General features: G+C 43.7%; 1 protein-coding gene across 2 annotated transcripts in view; it reads right to left on the reverse strand.

Annotated features, from left to right (window-relative positions):
- Window positions 1–14,037: 14,037 nt before the first annotated feature.
- The window catches only part of timm50 (translocase of inner mitochondrial membrane 50 homolog (S. cerevisiae)), a 60,829-nt gene continuing 54,866 nt past the window's right edge, over window positions 14,038–20,000 (reverse strand). For both annotated transcript variants that reach the window (XM_085796592.1, XM_085796591.1), the window contains exons 9-11: window positions 17,068–17,224; window positions 15,093–15,199; window positions 14,038–14,179 (exon numbers count right to left, since the gene is read on the reverse strand). In XM_085796592.1, coding sequence (XP_085652718.1) covers window positions 14,081–14,179; window positions 15,093–15,199; window positions 17,068–17,224 — 363 coding nt within the window. In that variant the 3' untranslated portion in view covers window positions 14,038–14,080. The remainder of the gene's footprint in view (window positions 14,180–15,092; window positions 15,200–17,067; window positions 17,225–20,000) is intronic.

Raw genomic sequence — 20,000 nt, forward strand, 5'->3', positions numbered from 1 at the left:
TGGACTGCAGCAGCCGCGGTTCAACAGGAGCTTTATACGAGCGGAGGAGGAGGAGGAGTGTGCGGGGGGGCGGGGGAGAGAGGAGGGGGGGAGGAGGGCGCTGCAAAAAATATTCACCTGAAGGACAAGCCCCACTCCGCTGCACGCCACGCCACGCCACGCGCTGCGTTGCACTTTCATTCAAACCGAAACTGTTCCTCAGATCACATTTATCCAGGAGGAGGAAAGAGAATGAAAAGGACTGTGACTTCTTATCAAACCAACCAACCAGCCCGCGGGCAGAAATCACCGCGCTGAGCTCCGACTGGAGGCAGCGGAGTTCAGCTGTCAGCCAGCCAGACCGTCTATACTGTACACTAACACTATGTTGATCTCTCAGCCTTCCGGGCAGCGCTGCTTTCTGTTTGTTTCCCGGACGCGCACGAGCATAAACAGTTCAGCAGAAAAGAAAAGAGACAGATTAGTTTGATTAGATTTTTTTTTTTTCCAGACTGATGTGATCTCACCATGTTCCTGTTGCTGTTCCAGAGCTGCTGCTTTTATTTTATTTTATTCTGGAATGTAAAACGACAGTGAGAAACCAATGCGAGGGGACATTTCTTACAGTGTGGAGGGGCCAAGGAGTCTTCTGTGGGATCATGCATATTGGAGGGGGGGGGGGGGGGGGGGGGGTATGTAGGGGGTGGAGGTAATGGGCCCCCCGCTTTGATTCGCTTTCACCACAGAGGGGGCAATTACAGCGGGGGCAATAGAACAAACTGTCGGGCGACAGCAGCAACGGGCTGAGCGGCCAAACGCTCCTTTAACCCCCCTCCCCTCCCCACGGTGACCGAGCCCAGAGCGTGTACACACACACACACACACACACACACACACACACACTCCTTCACTGTACTGCGGGACATACCACCCCCAATTAACTACACAACAGAATGAGCACAAGACTGCGGACCAACAAATTACCAGCTTCTGTAATGGCCAAAGTTATACAGTATGTATATTATGTGTAACTCTGGCCTTTACAGAAGCTGCCCACCCCCCAAAAAGACACTAAGCTAATAAGTAAGAGCCTCCCATTGGATAATTACTGTATGAATGATTATGTTTCAGCTAGCAACAACTTCTTTAACTCTAACTGATGCAGTGTCATTTCTTAAACAACCATGTCCACTGCAAAAACTCTAAATCTTTCCAAGAATATTTGTCTTATTTCTTGTCAAAATGTATCATTTCTAGTCAAAACGAATCTCTTTCCACTTAAAATAAGACTCATCACCTAAAAATTAACTTGTTTTTAGATCATTTTCACTCGTTTCAAACAGATTTTCACTTAGAGTAAGTAGAAAAATCTGCCAGTGAAAGGAAGTCTTTTGTGCTTGTAATAAGAAAGAAAAACTTGCTCCACTATCAGATTTTTCTACTTATTTCAAATGAAAATAGACTTGAAATAAGTAAAAAGTGTCTTAAAACAAGCTGCTTTTTTATGTATAACTCTGTATGTATGTGTATAAATATACATATTTTAGGTATAATGAGATTTGTTTTGACTAGAAATGACATTTTGACTAGAAATAAGACAAATATTCTTGGTAAGATTGTGAGTTTTTGCAGTGTCAGAAGACACATCCTGTGGTCTGTGGTCGGTTTCAGAAGGGTCAGATTATTGACATCAAGCAAATAAAACATCTAAGGAGATTTCTGAGACTATTAACACTGGGTTAAGAACTGTCCAACACATTATTAAAAACAATATAGACACCTCTAACCTTGAAACTGGAGGGATAGTGGGGAACCATCATCTTCAAGGAAGAAATGTGGTCCAATGTGACCACAGAGTCCAGACCTGAATCCCCACTGAGAGTCTTTGAAAGAGGGATGCAACTCTGGATGAAATGTGCCCTATAAAGCTAAAGGCGTTCCAACAAAATATTAGAGTGTTTTTTGGTCAGGCAGGTTATATACAGTATGTATTCATAATGTTATAGGGGCAGTGAATCCAGTGAAGGGAGGTCGAAACACAACACATCCATCCACTCAATTCCATCTCATTTCTTCCAAGTGCCGCCTGCCGTCCCTGGGGAAGGTGGAGGGCACTCAGATGAGAGAATTAACACTCTTTAATTCTTCAAGGAGGGACGGGCAGGAGGATTTGGAGCTGGAGAAGTCAGATAAATTCTAGTGTGTGTGTGTGTGTGTGTTGTGGGGTCCCAGCTGTATGGTAATGACCACCACTCCAGGGTGTGTAGTAGTGTAACTGCTCTGATGTCATGACCATGAAAGGACATACAGAGAGCTCTGCTGTTTGATATCAGTGCACCTTTACTGACATGAAACTCTGAAGGAGGCTTTGACTCCCGGTCTGTCGGTCTGGGGGAGGGGGGGGGGCTGAGGGTGTGAAGACAGGTCCATGATGTGGTTGGCATGGAGACAGAGGTTGTCCAGGTGAAGACACCTCCATCAGCTGCTGGATGTGTATGAAGTCACATCTGGATCTGTGGCTGAACCGCTCACACTGCAGAAACTCACAATCTTACCAAGAATATTTGTCTTATTTCTAGTCAAAACAAATCTCATTATAACTAAAATATATGTATATTTATACATATACATACATAGTTATACATGAAAAAGTAGCTTGTTTTTAGGCACTTTTTACTTATTTCATGTCTATTTTCATTTGAAATAAGTAGAAAAATCTGATAGTGGAGCAAGTTTTTCTTTCTTATTGAAAGCACAAAAAACTTGCTTTCACTGGCAGATTTTTCTACTTATTCTAAGTGAAAATTAGTTTGAAACAAGTGAAAATGATCTAAAAACAAGTTAATTTTTAGGTGATGAGTCTTATTTTAAGTGGAAAGAGATTAGTTTGGACTAGAAATGAGACATTTTGACAAGAAATAAGACAAATATTCTTGGAAAGATGTTGAGTTTTTGCAGTGGTCTCACAGCTGTGGACACACACACACACACAGGTGAGACCAGTGGACAGGTGAGACAGGTGTATGGGAGGGCTGGTGGTGCAGACTGTCCACGGGCTGTTCTTTCTTTCTTTCTTTCTTTCTTTCTGTTTGCCCTCGCGGCCCACATCGCCCTCTATTGTTATTGTAATTAGAGCAGCGCGTGCCTCTGCTGGCCCTGACCCTCATCCAAACCACACCCACGGCACGAGGCACGCTTCGTCTGCCACCACACACACACACACACACACACACACACGTCTGGAGACAAACACGGTGTGTGTGTGTGTGTGTGTGTAGTGAAAGCCTCACATTAATGAATGACAGCATCGCTACAGCCACAGAGGAGAGATGGACGCAGAGAAGAAGTAGAAAATAATGGAAATATAGTCGAGTAAATCAAAAGTTAGCAGACTGTCCCCACGCCCCCCCCTCCTCCTCCTCCTCCTCCTCCTCCAAACACACACACATCACAGTGTATCCCATAATAATAGGCTACCTGCTCAGCACGAGCAGCGTCCGCTCCCTGGAGAGCCGGGAGACGCGTGCACACAGCGGCGCGGAGCATCATGGGCCATCAGACCACAATATGCACAGATTCGATCGGCGCCATCTGCTGATCGATCTGCTTTCTTTCTAACACCCCCCCACCCCCCCCCCCCCGCCCCACGCCCGGAAACACACACACACACACACACACACACACACACACACAGCCACCACCCCTCTATCTCTCTCTCAGATCTCCCAGGCACGCCACGCCACGCGCCCCTCTGGTCGGGCAGGTGTGAACTCATCTCCACGAGGTAGCTCTGTCACATCGCTCTGTCACGCGCATGTCAATGTCCCAGCGTGTGCCCGCTATGTGGACTCATCAGCATTTACAATATTTCACACCAAAAAGGTTCAGTACAAACCAGATCAATCAATCAATCAATCAATCAATCAACCATGTCAGCCATTTTTACAAAATGTCTTATTATCTACGACTGAAATGTCTCTGTGTGTGTGTGTGTGTGTGTGTGTGTGTGTGTGTGTGTGTGTGTGTGTTATCTAAAGTGTGTCACACTGTAACCTTTTTCTTTTCTTTCCCCAGAAGAAATGTTTTCAAATTCCTCCCACCTTTAAATGACCACAGACCCGCTCTTGTGATCATTCTTCCAACTTCATTTTAAAAAACAAAGCTAATTTAAAGGGTACAACGGAGTTTAGGGCAACACTGAGACCGTTTTCACAGACTTTGAGAATCAAGTCACAGTTTTACAAGAAAAAAGGGAAAGAAGTCATAATATTACAAGAATAAAGTCATAATTTTATAAGAATAAAGTCCTAATATTTTAACTTGTTGTATAATGCACTTTATGCACTGATGTGCGAGACTGATGTAGCTGGGAAATTGAATTCCTTCTATCTATCTATCTATCTATCTATCTATCTATCTATCTATCTATCTATCTATCTATCTATCTATCTATCTATCTATCTATCTATCTATCTATCTATCTATCTATCTATCTATCTTCACTGCACCGTTTGTTCTCCCACACGTGCCCAAATGGCCCGAGAAGAGGCGGCACGAGCGTTTGTTGAGGTGAGAGAAGACACGGCGTGTGTCGCGTGCCCGGAGGAGGGGGGGTATCTGAGAGACAGAGACCGTGGGAAAGTCTGCTGAGGTGTGAGCGAGGGATCCAGCTCATAAATGCGCGCGAGGCGTCAAGACTCACACCTGTCCAGTCCGCACATGCGCAGACCGCTGCGATACAAACAGCTGGGATTTATACTTTGATGATATGATATGATACTTTCCTATCATAGCCTGCTGTAGCCCCCCTCCCAGTCATTAAGTCCCACCCACTCTCACCTGAAAAGACAGAAAGTGGATGATGATTGGCTGTCCCATTGACAGACCATTTAGCCTATAACTTTATGTATCTTAACTCATTTCTTTATAAGTGGCCTGTTCTGTTTTCAAGACCTGTTAATGGACTAAGATTTAGCAGCTGATGTTTTCATTTTAATATTAACTAGAGAATACATTTCCTGAAGGAAATACGGTTGAATGCTGGAAGCTGAATGAGCTGAATAAATTGTTAAGACAACGCTGTTAAAACAAGGCTGAATTAAGTGGAGAAACTGCTGAAACAATCTTGAAGAGATGAAACAATATATGAAGCGTAGCCTATGAAATGGTTGGAAATTACTTGAATTGTTGAAGACCAGTATGAAGAAATTGAAAGGTTAAAGTCTACTCAGATTGATTTAAAACTGACAGCTTGAAAACACTTCTGAAGTGAGGAGTCGTGGAACAGGCTGCTTTTCATTCAGTGGTTCTCAACTGGTGGGTCGGGACCCAACAGTGGGTCTAGACCCGTTCTGGATGGGTCGTGGACAGCTGGTCAAAAAAGTTAATAATATTTAATGCACATCTGATGTTGGACATGTCTTTTAATTTGAAAAATAACTTATATTGAAAGGCACGAGACACGTGAACACATGCAGTTGTAATGCTCCTCCTCACTTTCTTATCATTTGCTCTGAATGCAAAGATATCAGTTTCTTATTAATGTGGCCTGATGCAGTGAATCTGGTTTTGTTTTGTGGGTCTTTATTTTGTGCAATTTGATATTTATTCACTTTAGTGAACATGCTCTGAATGCAGAGATGCATTAGAAGTCAAATATATCGTTTTGTTGGTCTCCATTTTGTGCAGTTTGATATTTTTTTATTCACTTCCGTACATGCAGTTGTCATGGTAACTCCTCAGTTTCATTCATGTGCTCTGAAATGCACTTTGCTCAATAAAGAGCAAAATGAGGTTTTAAAGGCTTTAAAAAAAAAAATCTTGGTTTGAATTCTATAAAAGTGGGTCGTGACTTAATGACCATGGGACAATGTGGAGCCCAGAGTGAGACTAGTGGAGAAGCCCTGGGTTAGTGTGTTCAGAGTTTTGGATGGAATGAACACAGTGATTGAAATTCTCTCCTGTGAGAAGAAGTGGAATATCAGTGTGTAGGCCACCCCTAGGTGTGTGTGTGTGTGTGTGTGTGTGTGTGGTTGGGGGTGGGGGATAGGTGCTAGTTTTTGAGCCCTGCAGTATGTTAGCACGGCTAGCCTGCTGCTAAACAGCAGAGAGCTGCAGGCAAATGGTGGTGGTGGTGGTGGTGGTGGTGGTGGGGGGGGGGGGGGGGGCATAAAACCCCAGTCTGCTGCAGCGTTCCCAGGTTCACACCTCCACCGCTGCTGTGGGAGCTTCACCCACAACCATGCAACAGATAATAGGCCTAAATGTACACAAGCTTTCAGTCTGTATTTTATCCTCTACAGACATTTCAAACATAGTCTATCACATTTTGACAGGCAACCAAACCTACTGAGCTCCGCCATCTTTAAATGTTTAGATCAGAATTTTCCCTCCTCTTCCTTTTCAGATTCAGATTCAGAATTACTTTTTTGATGTCTGTGGGGAAATGATTCCCTTATTATTATAATATATTAATATCATTATTAAATTAGATTAGGCTAAGTAAGAGATAATCAACAAAAAATACATAGATGAATAAAATATTGTTAGTAGAATAAAAGCAGATTGAGAACAGAACAAAATAAGATAAAACAGAATAAGAAATATAGTAATAATAATTCACATGTTCATGTTTACGCACAGAAAGACAGCGAAGGGATTTTTGGCACGTGGTCTCTGTCCATTGAAAGTGTGTGTGTGTGTGTGTGTGTGTGTGTGTGTGTGTTGGGGGGGGGGGGGCATCAGCAGGTAGGTGTGGGGCCCGCCCCCTCGTCCCGCCGATTGTTGTCTGTCTTCACGCGCTGTTGTCACACCGTGTCATTAACATGACTTAAAGGCTCAGGACGGGCGCGCGCACACACGGTAGTCACATTATCATCTACTGTATGTGCGCGTGGTCACAGTCACACAGGCTTCATCAGGCTCAGAGGCCGGAAGTGAAATAAAAACCACGCACATTCATCTCTCTCTCACACACACACACACACACACACACACACTGGGAACATAGTAGTATTAAGTCTGATTGTGCAAACAGCACTACCAGACTCTGGACCACGATCATGAACAAATGAAACCTTAAAGGGATAGTTCAACATTTTGGCAAATTGGCCCATTGCCATAATCCCTATAGTCATAGCAGTAGGTTTGTTACCTTTAATTATGGGTGCAAGCTGTTTTTAGAACGGCGGAGCAGAGCCGTGAGCTGCTCAGAGCTACGCTACGGAGGCTCATTATGGGATTTCTTGGTTTCCCTCATCAAACTCATCAAATACACAATCCAACAACTCCACAACGCTCTGGTGGACAAGTTGTGAGCTGCACATTCACCACGCTATGAGATAATAACACAACGTTACCACACAGAGTTGTTTTAGAGGGAAATGCAGAGACTGCTTGCTGAAAAACTGCCCCAGGCGGGAACGTGTATCAGCGGTTTTGCATGAATTTCCCTCTAAAACAACTCTGTGTGGTAACGTTGTGTTATTATCTCATAGCGTGGTGAATGTGCAGGTCACAACTTGTCCACCAGAGCGTTGTGGAGTTGTTGGATTGTGTATTTGATGAGTTTGATGAGGGAAACCAAGAAATCCCATAATGAGCCTCCGTAGCGTAGCTCTGAGCAGCTCACGGCTCTGCTCCGCCGTTCTAAAAACAGCTTGCACTGACAATTAAAGGTAACAAACCTACTGCTATGACTATAGGGATTATGGCAATGGGCCAATTTGCCAAAATGTTGAACTCTCCCTTTAAGTCTAAATGAGGTTTATCTTGTGGTTTCCTGACTTGAATCTGTGACCCCCCCCCCCCCCCCACCACCACCACCCGTTAGTTCTTCTCCATTCCTAAGATCTGCCTCCATTAAAACCTCTTAAACCCTCTAAACTCCTCCATTTAAAGCCGAGTCCCGGCTGCAAAGCTTCACTCAGCTGCTGCAGGGTGTCACACACTGTGGATAAATAAGATGAATAAGCAGCAGTGAATGTGAGTGATGATCACTTCATCCTACTGAGAAGTGTCTAATCTGTTTGCTTTAGACGGCAGCAGGCCCAGGCCTCTCCGGGCCGCAGCCCTGACTGATTCCACCAGGAATGTTGATGCCTGAATATGTTTAAAGAGAGCAGCCTCCTCTTTGCTCCGACTCCAAAATAGAGTTTATGAGCTTGTACCAGAGTTTTATTGTGTGTAATATATTTGCAATAAAAACTCTGGCAGACCTGGTGAGTGTGTTTTCACTATATTTGAAGTTTGTGGTGGTGGCAAATATTTGGATTTGTTTTTCTTTTGTTCTGACGGCTGAGGCGTTCTCTGGTTTTATCAACAGCATCTTAATGAGGTGATTCCACACGTCATCATGTCTCATACAGGAGCAGGTGACACTTCCATCTGCACAGTGTGTTAACTCTGGGAGATCTTTCCTGTCCCAAAATGTAAAAAAAAGAAGATCACAGTCGTGGGAAAGTATCTTCAGGTAAGAGATATGTGAGCGACTCGGAACAAATGTGAAATTCTGGCACAAATGTGTGTCAGAATTGTCTAATTTGGCAAAATCCACGTTACCAGGTCAAAAAAAAAGAAAAAAGGTGGTCAAATTATAGGCTTCAATTTCAAAATCCTGTTTTTCCAAATTCTAATTTTCAAGTTCATTCATTTCTTAGGCATAGTACTAGTATTTATCCTTCTGGAGGTTCCTGGGGCGGGGGCCCAACGTCCTATGAGACATTATGAGACGAGCAGGGCCTTCAGCTCAAGTAAAAATAAATAAATAAATAACTTAAATTTAAAAGAAAAGAAAAAGACTTATAGTGCATACAGAAAGTATTCAGAACCCCATCAAGCAGCTCATCATGACAGGACAAAACCAGAATTTTAGAAATCTTTACAAATTAATAAAAAAAGAAAAACTGAAATATCTTGTGAATATAGTTTTCAGACTCTTTGCTGTGACACTCATGTAGGTCGTTCAGGTGCCGTCAGTTTCTTTTACTCTTCTTTGAGATGGTTCTACACCTTCATTTGAGTCCAGGCAGCTGTGTTGAGTGAAATAGTTTGGACATGATTTGGAAAGACACACATCTGTCTAAATAAAACCTTACAGCTCATTTGCATATCTGAGCAACATAAGATCTGTGAGGTGGAAGGAACCGCCCCACGAGCTCAGAGACTGAACTGTAGCAAAGCAAAGATCTGGACAAGGCTAGAAAAAAAAGCTTTGGGGTCAACCAGGACTCTTCTTAGAGCTGCAGCCGTCAGAGAGGTGACCAAGAACCCAAAGATCACTCTGGCTGAACCAGAGATCCTGTGATCTGTAGAATCTATAGATTTTAAAGGGATAGTTAAACATTTTGGCAAAGTGGCCCATTGCCATAATCCCTATAGTCATAGCAGTAGGTTTGTTACCTTTATTTGTCGGTGCAAGCTGTTTTTAGAATGGCGAGCTGCTCAGGGCTACTGGGATTTCCTGGTTTCCCTCATCAAACTCATCAAATACACAATCCAACAACTCCACAACGCTCTGGTGGACAAGTTGTGAGCTGCACATTCACCACGCTATGAGATAATAACACAACGTTACCACACAGAGTTGTTTTAGAGGGAAATTCATGCAAAACCGCTGATGCTAGCCTCCGTAGCGTAGCTCTGAGCAGCTCGTGGCTCTGCTCCGCCGTTCTAAAAATAGCTTACACCGACAAATAAAGGTAATGACTATAGCGATTATGGCAATGGGCCAATTTGCCAAAATGTTGAACTATCCCTTTAAGGTAAAGCAGCAACATAAGGGGTGTGAATACTATCCATACACATACACACATAGGTGACTTCCCAAGTATGCAAAAGTGAATTTAATGAACAACTTAGATGATAAGGTTCTCTGTAAAATTCTGACTTATTATCAATTTAAATGAATAAAAGCAACGGGATAGTTAAAGTAGAAATAAAAAAGTAGGAAATCAAGAGAGTAAAAAGTCTTGATTTAACAAATCAAAATTCAGACTGACTTAAATCTGAATTAAGCCAAAAATGTATACATATATATAGCTACAACATGGATGGAAAAACAAGCAAACAAACAAAAAAAAACGTAAACCTTATACAGTACACAAGAGGTTTAGAATTGACGTCTTTCTTGAATAATCTTTGTATTTGCCATCACTGCCCGTATCATCCAAACGTCTGGGAATCCTTTTCTCCCTGGCAGAGCTGTGTGGTCTGGTGGAGCTCCAGAGCTGCTGCTGGAGGCGAGGAAACCCTCCCGCTGCTCTGTCTTTCATGTGGTAAACCCTCCGGACACGGACTGGTTTCCATGCCAGCCTCGTGAAGCCATTGGAGGGATCCTCCGTGTTTTCTGGGGTGATAATTGTCCACAACACCTCGGACAGGGACGGGGCTTAAAGATGAGCGGTTGGTTGTGAAGCAGGAATCCAGCAGAGAGGAAGAGAAGGAAAAACAGGTTTATAGGTTCACGGCACCGCAGGGTTTCTGCTTTAAATCTGAGGCTGTGAGAGATTCCTGAGGTTTTGGTTTCAGCTTCGTGTTTCTGTACGTTGTATTCACAGGAGATAACGACTGTGCTGCTTAACCCTCATCATTAAAAGTCGTCATTTACACTGTAATATGTGATTTGAAGTAAAACAGAAGATGAAATTAAAAAAAACCTTTGATTACGGAATTAGAGTAAACTGATGATTCAGTAATTTAAAGGGATACTTCACCCAAAATCGATAATTCACCAATTTTCTACTCACCGTCATGCCAAGGAAGGGTCTGGAGAACTTTCAGAGTTATCAAAACGCTTTAGGACTTCCAGGGGGGGGGGTCCGGCTGGCAACAGATTTTCATATAATGGCGGCAGATGGAGTTCACTTTTGAATGGTCCAAAACACACACTATGAAACATCCAGATGCCTCCATACTGCTCGTCTGTACTGACCCAAGTGTCCTGAAGCCGCCACATGAAAAAATTGTTTGGAAAAGTTTAATGTGATCTCTGTTTTTATCCTTGTTGTAGCAGTAGCTCCCAGTGGCTGCGTGAGATGTTCTTCCGTGTTTACATCATACATCTAAAGGTTTAAAACGACCATTATACAACAAGTAGTTCCGACCAAGCAATCTGATTGGTCAATAAGACATTTAGAACGTGCTCAAATCAGCATTACAGCACGGCTGACTTATCACTGAAAATATTACTTCGCCATGTCATGTTGTTTGCACATCTCCATGGCAACATGGACTTTTCCCCCTTTTATTTTGAAAAACGTCATTTATTACTCGTGAAAATAAATCACAAACTACATTGATCTCCTGTAGGTTGTTCCTGACAGCTGCCAAAGTCACATTTATAGAGCAATTATTTTATTTTATTTTTTGTTAATATATTGTAAACTTCCCCGTTACAGCCGAGAGGATTGTCTCCCTCCATGTGTGTAACGTTACAAAGTCGGAGAGACACGAGTTGTGATCGCGGTGAATATGTTTTTTAAAATATGGCCTGGAGCTGAATATTTCATTGGATAAAACGGAGGTGATTACCTGTATGTTTCTCTCTCGCTTGCGCCTTTTGGGCTTTTAAATAATCTGGAGTAATCGTTTGGCTTTCTCTATCAGCTGTGTCGGCGACACGGCGCTATAACTTCATTTACATGCAGAGTTTGCGGTTGTAGAAGCTACATCTGTGAAAGGAAAAAAACGGCATCTTTGTCATAACTTGGGCGAGTTTGTGCGGTGTTGATTTAGTTCTGGAAAGTCCGAGACCGCGTTAAAACATGAACGTCAGCTCAGAGTTCACTCATCTGGGACTAGAAAATCATTTCTGTTGCTAGGTCGTTACTAAGGTTCGGACTATTTGCTGTAGAGGTGAACTAGGTTCCATTACACATAGGAGTCTACTGACGTGACTGATTGTGTTTCAGTTATTAGTCAGACCCCATTTGTTTCCATGGAAACGGGAAGCACACTCGCTAAAAACTTTAAATTTTGAGAGCAAAACGTCCATCAACATGAATATTTATTTAATTATACGCTTTATTTTGTTGGTAATTGTTGTATAATCGCAATATTACCCTCGAGGGTGTGCTTAAACGTAATTTGAGCACGACGGTGATGCGGTCAGGACCGAGGCGCTTGCGCCGAGGTCCGCAAGCATCACCGTCAGTTAAAGCACACCCTCTCCGGTAATATTGCTTAAACGAACACCTCGCAGCAAATCTCTGGAGGTATCTGGATGTTTCATAGTGTGTGTTTTGGACGATTCTAAAGTGAACTCTATCCGCCGCCATTATATGAAAACCCGTCACCAGTCGGACCCCCCCTGGAACTCCTAAAGAGTTTTGATGACTCTGAAAGTTCTCTAAACCCTTCCTTGGCATGATGGTGAGTAGATGATTGGTGAATTATCGATTCTGAGTGAAGTATCCCTTTAAGTTGTGATTTGCTGAAGGTGATTAGAGGAAACCAGTGTTTTAATATGTGGTTGTTTTGAGGCCTGTCCTGAGAAAAGGGAAATTCAGTTGAAGAAAGAACTGACGGCTGCTTGTAAACAGTGAGGGAAAAAGTCAATGGCAATAAAACCATCAAAATGATTTCTATTATAGGAAAGACTGCAGATGAAAATGCTAATTATCCTGCTGAGGAAAGAAAACTCCGGTGTTTGTATTTGGACTGGCCTCCAGTGAGACGACAGAAACAGTGCGTTCAAAAACACAAAATGAGAAAATATCATGTCAACACCATTTGTTTCCTTTATTGGGGACGACCACGATGAATTCACATCAACATGAGTCTTCAACAAGTGCGAGACGCAGAACGGCAGCTGAGCCTGGAAACATCAACTTCTCCCCCTCACTTCTCTCTTTCTCTGCACGGTGGAGAGAAACGGATCAGGAAGAACAAGTTCCAGGAGGAAGAACAAAAAACCAAAACGGTAACAACACAACCAACACAGTTGATAATGTGGACCTGTAAATAGTGTGTTTTTGTTTGGCTTCAAAGAGAAGGTAGGTAGGTGTTGTAGCTTTTATATCAGAGAGAATTAACACTCTTCAAGGAGAGAACGGGAGGATTTGGAGCTGGAAGAGTCAGATAAATTAAAGTGTGTGAGTTCACAGTTGAATTTGGGATTTCTGGGATGTTATGAAAGTGTGTTTGGGCTGATGAGCCTGCATCAGTGGAGCAGTTGGTCCTTGAAACTTTACATTTAAATAAAGACTGACGTGTTGAGGGGGAAGCAGGAGTGTCAGGAGGTGAAGCAACAACACACAACCGCTTTGTGTTTGTCACCTGAGGAGTTTGGGACGACTGGAATAATTTAGAGGAAAAAACCTTTAACTGACGTGAATATGAAAGATCCAGAGAAACGAAGAGGTGAAGGCTCAGCCGCCGTTCAGCAGTCTTCATCACCACGACGACGGTCTGACATATTGAATAAACTTCTTGAGCGTAGTACTATGTATTGTTTTATTTGTAATTCTCTTTTTTTAGAAACATAATTCATGGTTCTAACAACGGCCTGCAGCAACGTCAGCTCAGTCCGACACACAGAGGAATAGAAAACAAACTAAAATAAAATAAAATACACATTCTGGAGGTGTGGTACAGGACAGAGTACCGCTGATCTCAAATCAGATTCCTGACTGTGAGCGAGGGGGGGTCCGATGGGGGTCCGATGGGGGTCCGACCGGAGCGGTGCTGGTGTCAGATCTGCTTCCAGCCGCCGACAAAGAGTTTGAAGCGGCCTCGTGTCCTGCTGCGGCCTCGTGTTCATCAGTGGACAGTTGGACACCCAGATGGGGGGGGGGGGCACCGACGCCCCGGCCCACACCAAACAGGAAGTGCCTCTCTCATTGGCCCCGCCCCCCGCCCCCTTTCCGATGTCCGATGCTGCAACCGGCCCACTGAGACGTGATTGGTTCGCGGCCGCTCCGCTACAGCTCCCTCCTCCCTCCTCCCTCCCCTCACCTTCACCTTCACCTTCACCTTCACCTTCACCTTCACCTTCACCTTCGCCGGGCAGAGAGCCGGGGGGGGGCTGCCTGCGACCGGTGGAAGGATGAGAGGGGGGTGGTGTGTGGTGTGGGAGGGGGGGGGTGTGGGCGGGGGGGGGGGCTCACTGCTGTTTGGAGCGCCAGAACCGCGAGGCGATGGTGCCGAGGGAGAGTCCCTGTTTCTTCTGCTGGGAGATTTCAGCCAGACGCTGCTCCTCCTCCTGACGGACGGACGGAAGACAGGAAGTAGATTCACATCAGTTACTGTGTTTTATTTATTTATTTATTTCTTCTTCAGTCAGATTCAGATCACTCACTACGTTTACATGCAGAGCTAAATCGAGCTAGGCTCAAAATTTGATTTTGGCGTCTAGTCGGACTTCTGTCCTTGTCTCAATTTACATGCAACTGAGAAGTGTTGAGAGTGCGTGATGCTTCAGAATGTGTGTGGATCAGTGAGTGAATGATGTTGTGCGAGTGATGTATATTGTTTTAGTATTTATTTATTTTATTCTCCTGTCTTTTTTTAACGAGTCTGTATCTGACTGTGCACTTTGAATTTCGTTGTACACACAAGTACAATGACAATAAAGTATCTTGAATCTTGAAAATGTAATAACTGACGGGGTCCATCGCCCCCTCATGCGGCGTCACCCGTCGTTTCAGCGGGTTAATACTGTTACCCTGTCCTGTTGACTTTTCTATCACCTCGTAAAAAACTGAATAAAAACAACGTAGTAAGCTTCATAATAAATTCTCAACTGCAGTTCCCGACCAGATGCGCCAGTCTGGGGCGCTGACGTTGGGTTTTTTTCTTTACTTTGCCGGGTTCGGGCGGCTTCTCTGCTCCACTTGGTGCCGTCTCTACTGTTGTGGAGCAGCGCACATGCATTGTCCAGTTCTACTCCGACTAAGGTGTATTAATACATGACGGAGAAAATCTAATTCCAATCGCATTATCTGGGTGTCTTAATCGGAGTTCTCAACTCCGATTTCAGTCGGACTAAGGTGTTTACATGCACTTCAGTTGTCCAGTTCTAGTCGGATTAAGGCAATAATTTGTTTTTTTCAGTGTCATGTAAACGTACTGAGTTACAGTGAAGGACATGGATGTGGTTTGGTTTCTCCTCCTACCTGTGCCAGCTGAGCCTGTCTGCGTTTGAAGGCGTCGATGGGGTCGTCCTCCAGGGCGTAGTTCTCTAAGACGGAGCGGACGTCATCCACACCACTCAGAGCGATGGCTGACGGAGGAGAGAGAGAGAGAGAGAGAGAGGAGGTCAAACAGGAGCAGATCTTTTCCTCTTGTATCAGACGGACTGAGACATGAAAACCAAGAATGCATCAACAACTATTTAATAACTGGATCAGGACATGTTTCCATCTGCACGTTTTTATTCACATTAAGCAATATTGAATTAAAAATTCCTTATGGAAACAGTAAAATTTGATTAAATGTCATGAATATTGAGTATATATCGAGAATATCGAGAATATCAAGTTAATACGGTCGATCTCATCGGATTTTCTCTTGATCGATACAAAGTTAATGCAACAAATGCTGATGGAAGCAGTTCTATGCCGGATAAATGTGAGTTGCCATCATGTTTTATGTCAGTTCCACTAGTACGTATTCAAAGACACGGTGGGAGTAAACAGAGAAAGATGCAGGTGTTCAGGCGACAGACTGGCTTCATGTGAAGTGTCTGTTGCTGCGCCCCTGAAGGACCATCTCCTGGAACGTCTACAGGGCCTCAACAAGCCCCCGCCTCAGGGTAGGTGGCCACCCAAAAACTCCTTGAGGTTTACTGAGTGCTGATTGGGTAAACTCAAAGAGAAAAAAAAGCAACCGGATGTCATTTTACTCGACGAGAGAAAGACGGTAAAACGTGGGTCAGGTAAACAATGCAACATCACCATGACAACATGTTGTCAGGCCTGTATTGTTTTGCCTCGTGCTGGCGGACCACTTGTTTACATAGACGCTTGTTTATCTTGTTACATGCAGCGACTGACCTCTGCTCCATTTCACGTGAATGCAACCGCACCACTAGATGGGGGGAATTCCTACGTACTATACCTTTAAGTTGCCACTTTATTAAGATTTCATATTTTTCCAGACAAGAAAAGTAACTGTATAGATCCTCAATATGTGGTCAGTTTATCCAAGTAACTCCTTTTTTGGACATTTGTGAAGAGCCTCCTATGGGACCAGCCAGCCAGGACCAGTGGTCCCTTTTAAAGGGATAGTTCAACATTTTGGCATATTGGCCCATAATGTCTGTGTAAGCTGTTTTTAGAACGGCGGAGCAGAGCCGTGAGCTGCTCAGAGCTACGCTACGGAGGCTAATGGGATTTTTTTGGTTTCCCTCATCAAACTCTACAATTTCACAATCCAACAACTCCAAAACGCTCTGGTGGACAAGTTGTGAGCTGCACATTCACCACGCTATGAAATAATAACAGAACAGAGTTGTTTTCTAAGTAAATCCATGCAAAAACCGCTGATGCAGTTTTTCGGCAAGCAGACTCTGCATTTGCCTCGAAAACAACTCTGTCTCACTCTTAAATTAACACGTCTGACAAACCACCTCATGAGAGCATCAAAATGTTTTGGCGATATTTGAGAGGTTTTTTGAAATGTAGGCGTTCCCATTAGTAGTTTTTATTTGCGATATTTAAGTTTTACATATTTCCAGCGGTAATGGAAACACACCTACTGGTCGACCTCACACCTCACACATCTGGAGGACTCGGTCGCCCATTTCTACACCACATCATTCCTATTTCCCCGTTGTCTTCCATCCAAAACTCACATGAAGCGTCAGCGGGTTGAATACAGGCCGTCACATGCAGGTTTATTCCTGGCAACAAACAAACTAGTGTTCTGTCCTGGCACCAGCAGCTCAGCGGGGGAGTTTTCTATTGTACAAACATTGACTTTGGAAGATCCCCACTTGATTTCTGTAACTCTATCTTAAGTCTTCCTTCAGGCCACGTGATGATTCTTTCAGTGAACTTTGCAATGTGGAAGGACACAAAAAGAAAAGAAAAGAAAAGAAGAAAAGTAAAGGAAAGAAAAGGCAGGTGGGACGGCCGGGCGGTGTCTTACTTTTGAGGAAGTTGGCGAGGTCGTACAACGTCCGGTCCTCGGAGTTCCCGTCCCACTTCTTCAGAGCCATGCCGTTGAAGGGCTGCAGGCTGAAGGCCTCGCGTTTACAGTCCACCACTATCACCTTACTGCTGTCTCTGTTCAGACACGATACATCCTGAAACACACACACACACACACACACACACACACACACACACACACACACACACACACACAGGTCCAGATGAAACAACTGACAGACGGTTCACCATACAACTGATCCATACATGTAAAACACTTGGAGTAAAGAGGGTCATAGAAGGTGATGGATGATTTATTTTTACTAGGCCTGGGACGATAACAAATTCTGCTGGACAATATATTGTCCCACACAATATTGCCGATAAACGATATTATTGTCAACATTTTTTTGAGAACAAATTAACCACTAATTAAATAATATTTCATAATAATGCAGGTAGACCCTTTTAAATGCGATAAACTTTTATTTCTCATGAGTATTTTTTTTTTTTACTACTGTAATTGGAATGACAAGAACTTATATACCTACCATCATAAATAAATAAAACAAACAAAACATAATAAACAGTGCAGTGCAGCTCTTCTGTCCAATACACATCTGAAGCTTCACTTTTCATTCAAACAAACTAATGTTACTGCCACAATTGTTAGATTTCATCAATGAGACCAGCTCGTTTTCTCCCCCGGGATGACGGCGGAGGTTGACCGGCCCATGAGCTCAGCAGACCGGCTGCAGACTGTGGGAACAAGCCCCGCTCCTCCTGCTCGCTGTTACCACATTAGCTCCAAAAACGTCGGAGGAAATCTCCTAACAGGCGATATGTGGATAAACTGACCACAGACTGGGGATCTAAACTGTGACTTTCTTGCATGAAATAAATATTAAAACTTTAAAAAGTGACATGTTTAGCTTAACCGCTATCGCTGCCGGTTGCCACGAAATGCGATTTATCGAGGCCGTAAAAATTATCGAGTTCATTTTCATTTATGGTGCGATTAATTGATTATCGTCCCAGGCCTAATTTTTACTCTTCTACAGATAAACTATAGAAAATCACACTCAATAAAATAAAGGCCCTTCAGGTTTGTAGTAATCACCCCCCTCCCCCTCCCCCTCCTGCTCCACAGAGGCTGGGGGGACTCTGTTGACCTTCCTAAGACCTCATCAAATAAGCAACTTTATTATCTTAATTATCCTTAATATTCACTCAGATTAAAACCCACAAACACACACACACACACACTTTCTCTGTTAGCCCCAGCTGGTGACTATTAGAGTGTCTGTGTGTGTATGTTTGTATGTATGTGTGAGACAGATGGAGGGGGACGCTCCTTGTTGTCTCTATCACCAAGCTCATCTGGTGCCCAGCCCCCCAAAAACTGCTGCCGTGCATGCACACGCGCTCTGTATATGTGTGTGTGTGTGTGTGTGTGTGTGTGTGTGTGTGTGTGTGTGTGTGTGTGTGTGTGTAAACCCCAGTGGACACATTTGTCTATCCTCTTCACAGCCAATGAATAAAAGGCATCTGTCTTCCTTCAGAGTGTGTGTGTGTGTGTGTTGTGTGAAACGCTGCAACCCACACTGAAGCGCCTACACACACATCCATCCTATAATGATACTGAAGTACATTCAGCCCTGTGTGGCTCAGACTGTACGGGTCATCAGAGCAGCCTGAACCACACTCTGATCCTAAATTTAGTTAGATTTAGTTTTCAAGCCGTCCTTCTCTAGGGCCCGGCCGAGTCCTCAGCTGATTAGAACCATTCAAGAATAATCTTTAATCGGCCAAAAGTTGGTCAGTACCCATTACGACTGGATTCACAGCACAGTGACTAGCGTTGGGCGATAAAACAATCTCGATTCGGGATACCAATACATTTTTGATTGATTTCGATAATCGGCTATGGTCGTATTTCCTCGATATCACATGGCAGTAAAAAGTGCGACAGCAGCCGGTCACTCTGCCGTCTGATACTCCGCCTACTGTCGTCAGCATGTAGCCTGCTGTAGAGTTAGTCTGAGCTGCAGAAGCAGCAGCTGCAGCTAAAGGAAGGAGAAAGACTACAGACACATTTTAGAGCTGATGTATGGTAGAAAAAAGACAAAAAGACAAAAAGACAACAATGTAAATCAAATCCTGTAGGTTACAGGTAGGTGGATAACCAGCGTCGTAAAAGCTACTGGTAAAACATGATTTGAAATGCACCTCTCTGATGTGCTTTAAATGTGCGTTCACATTTGTGTTTGTTTCCTCCATCATTCTGAGCCACGGCGTTATGGTGAGTCAAGACCTTTTCCAGCTCAACGTTAACTGTTCAAACACTGGGCGAAACTTTATCACGTTATATTTTTCCTCCATATTGATTGATTCTTGATATTTTGATTCAATATGTATTTTTTCCTGATGCTACAAGTTCAAGGAGCATCCTGACTGAATCCTGAAGAAACCAGAGAATGTGTTCAGTTTGGGAGGATGAGATACACGCAGGATAGGGCCGCTCGATGCGGGATTCGAACCGCCTGCAGCGAGGACTACAGCCTGGGGCCGGTGCTCTACCAACTGAGCTAAACACCGACCCGAGACAGAGATGTTTTCGAGGCAAATGCAGAGACTGTTTGTCGAAAAACTGCCCCAGACGGGAACGCACATCAGTGGTTTTGCGTGAATTTCCCCCCGAAAACAACTCTGTGTATTTGATGAGTTTGATGAGGGAAACCAAGAAATCCCATTAGCCTCCGTAGCGTAGCTCTGAGCAGCTCACAGCTCTGCTCCGCCGTTCTAAAAGTAGCTTGCACCGACAAATAGGAGGTAATGAACCTACTCCTAAAACTATAGGGATTATGGCAATGGGCCAATTTGCCAAAATGTTGAACGATCCCTTTAAACATAGCAGAAGAAGTGTGTTAA

This window comes from Trachurus japonicus, chromosome 13, assembly GCF_045865225.1.
Source record: "Trachurus japonicus isolate A0001 chromosome 13, Traja_1.0".
Lineage (NCBI taxonomy): Eukaryota > Metazoa > Chordata > Actinopteri > Carangiformes > Carangidae > Trachurus > Trachurus japonicus.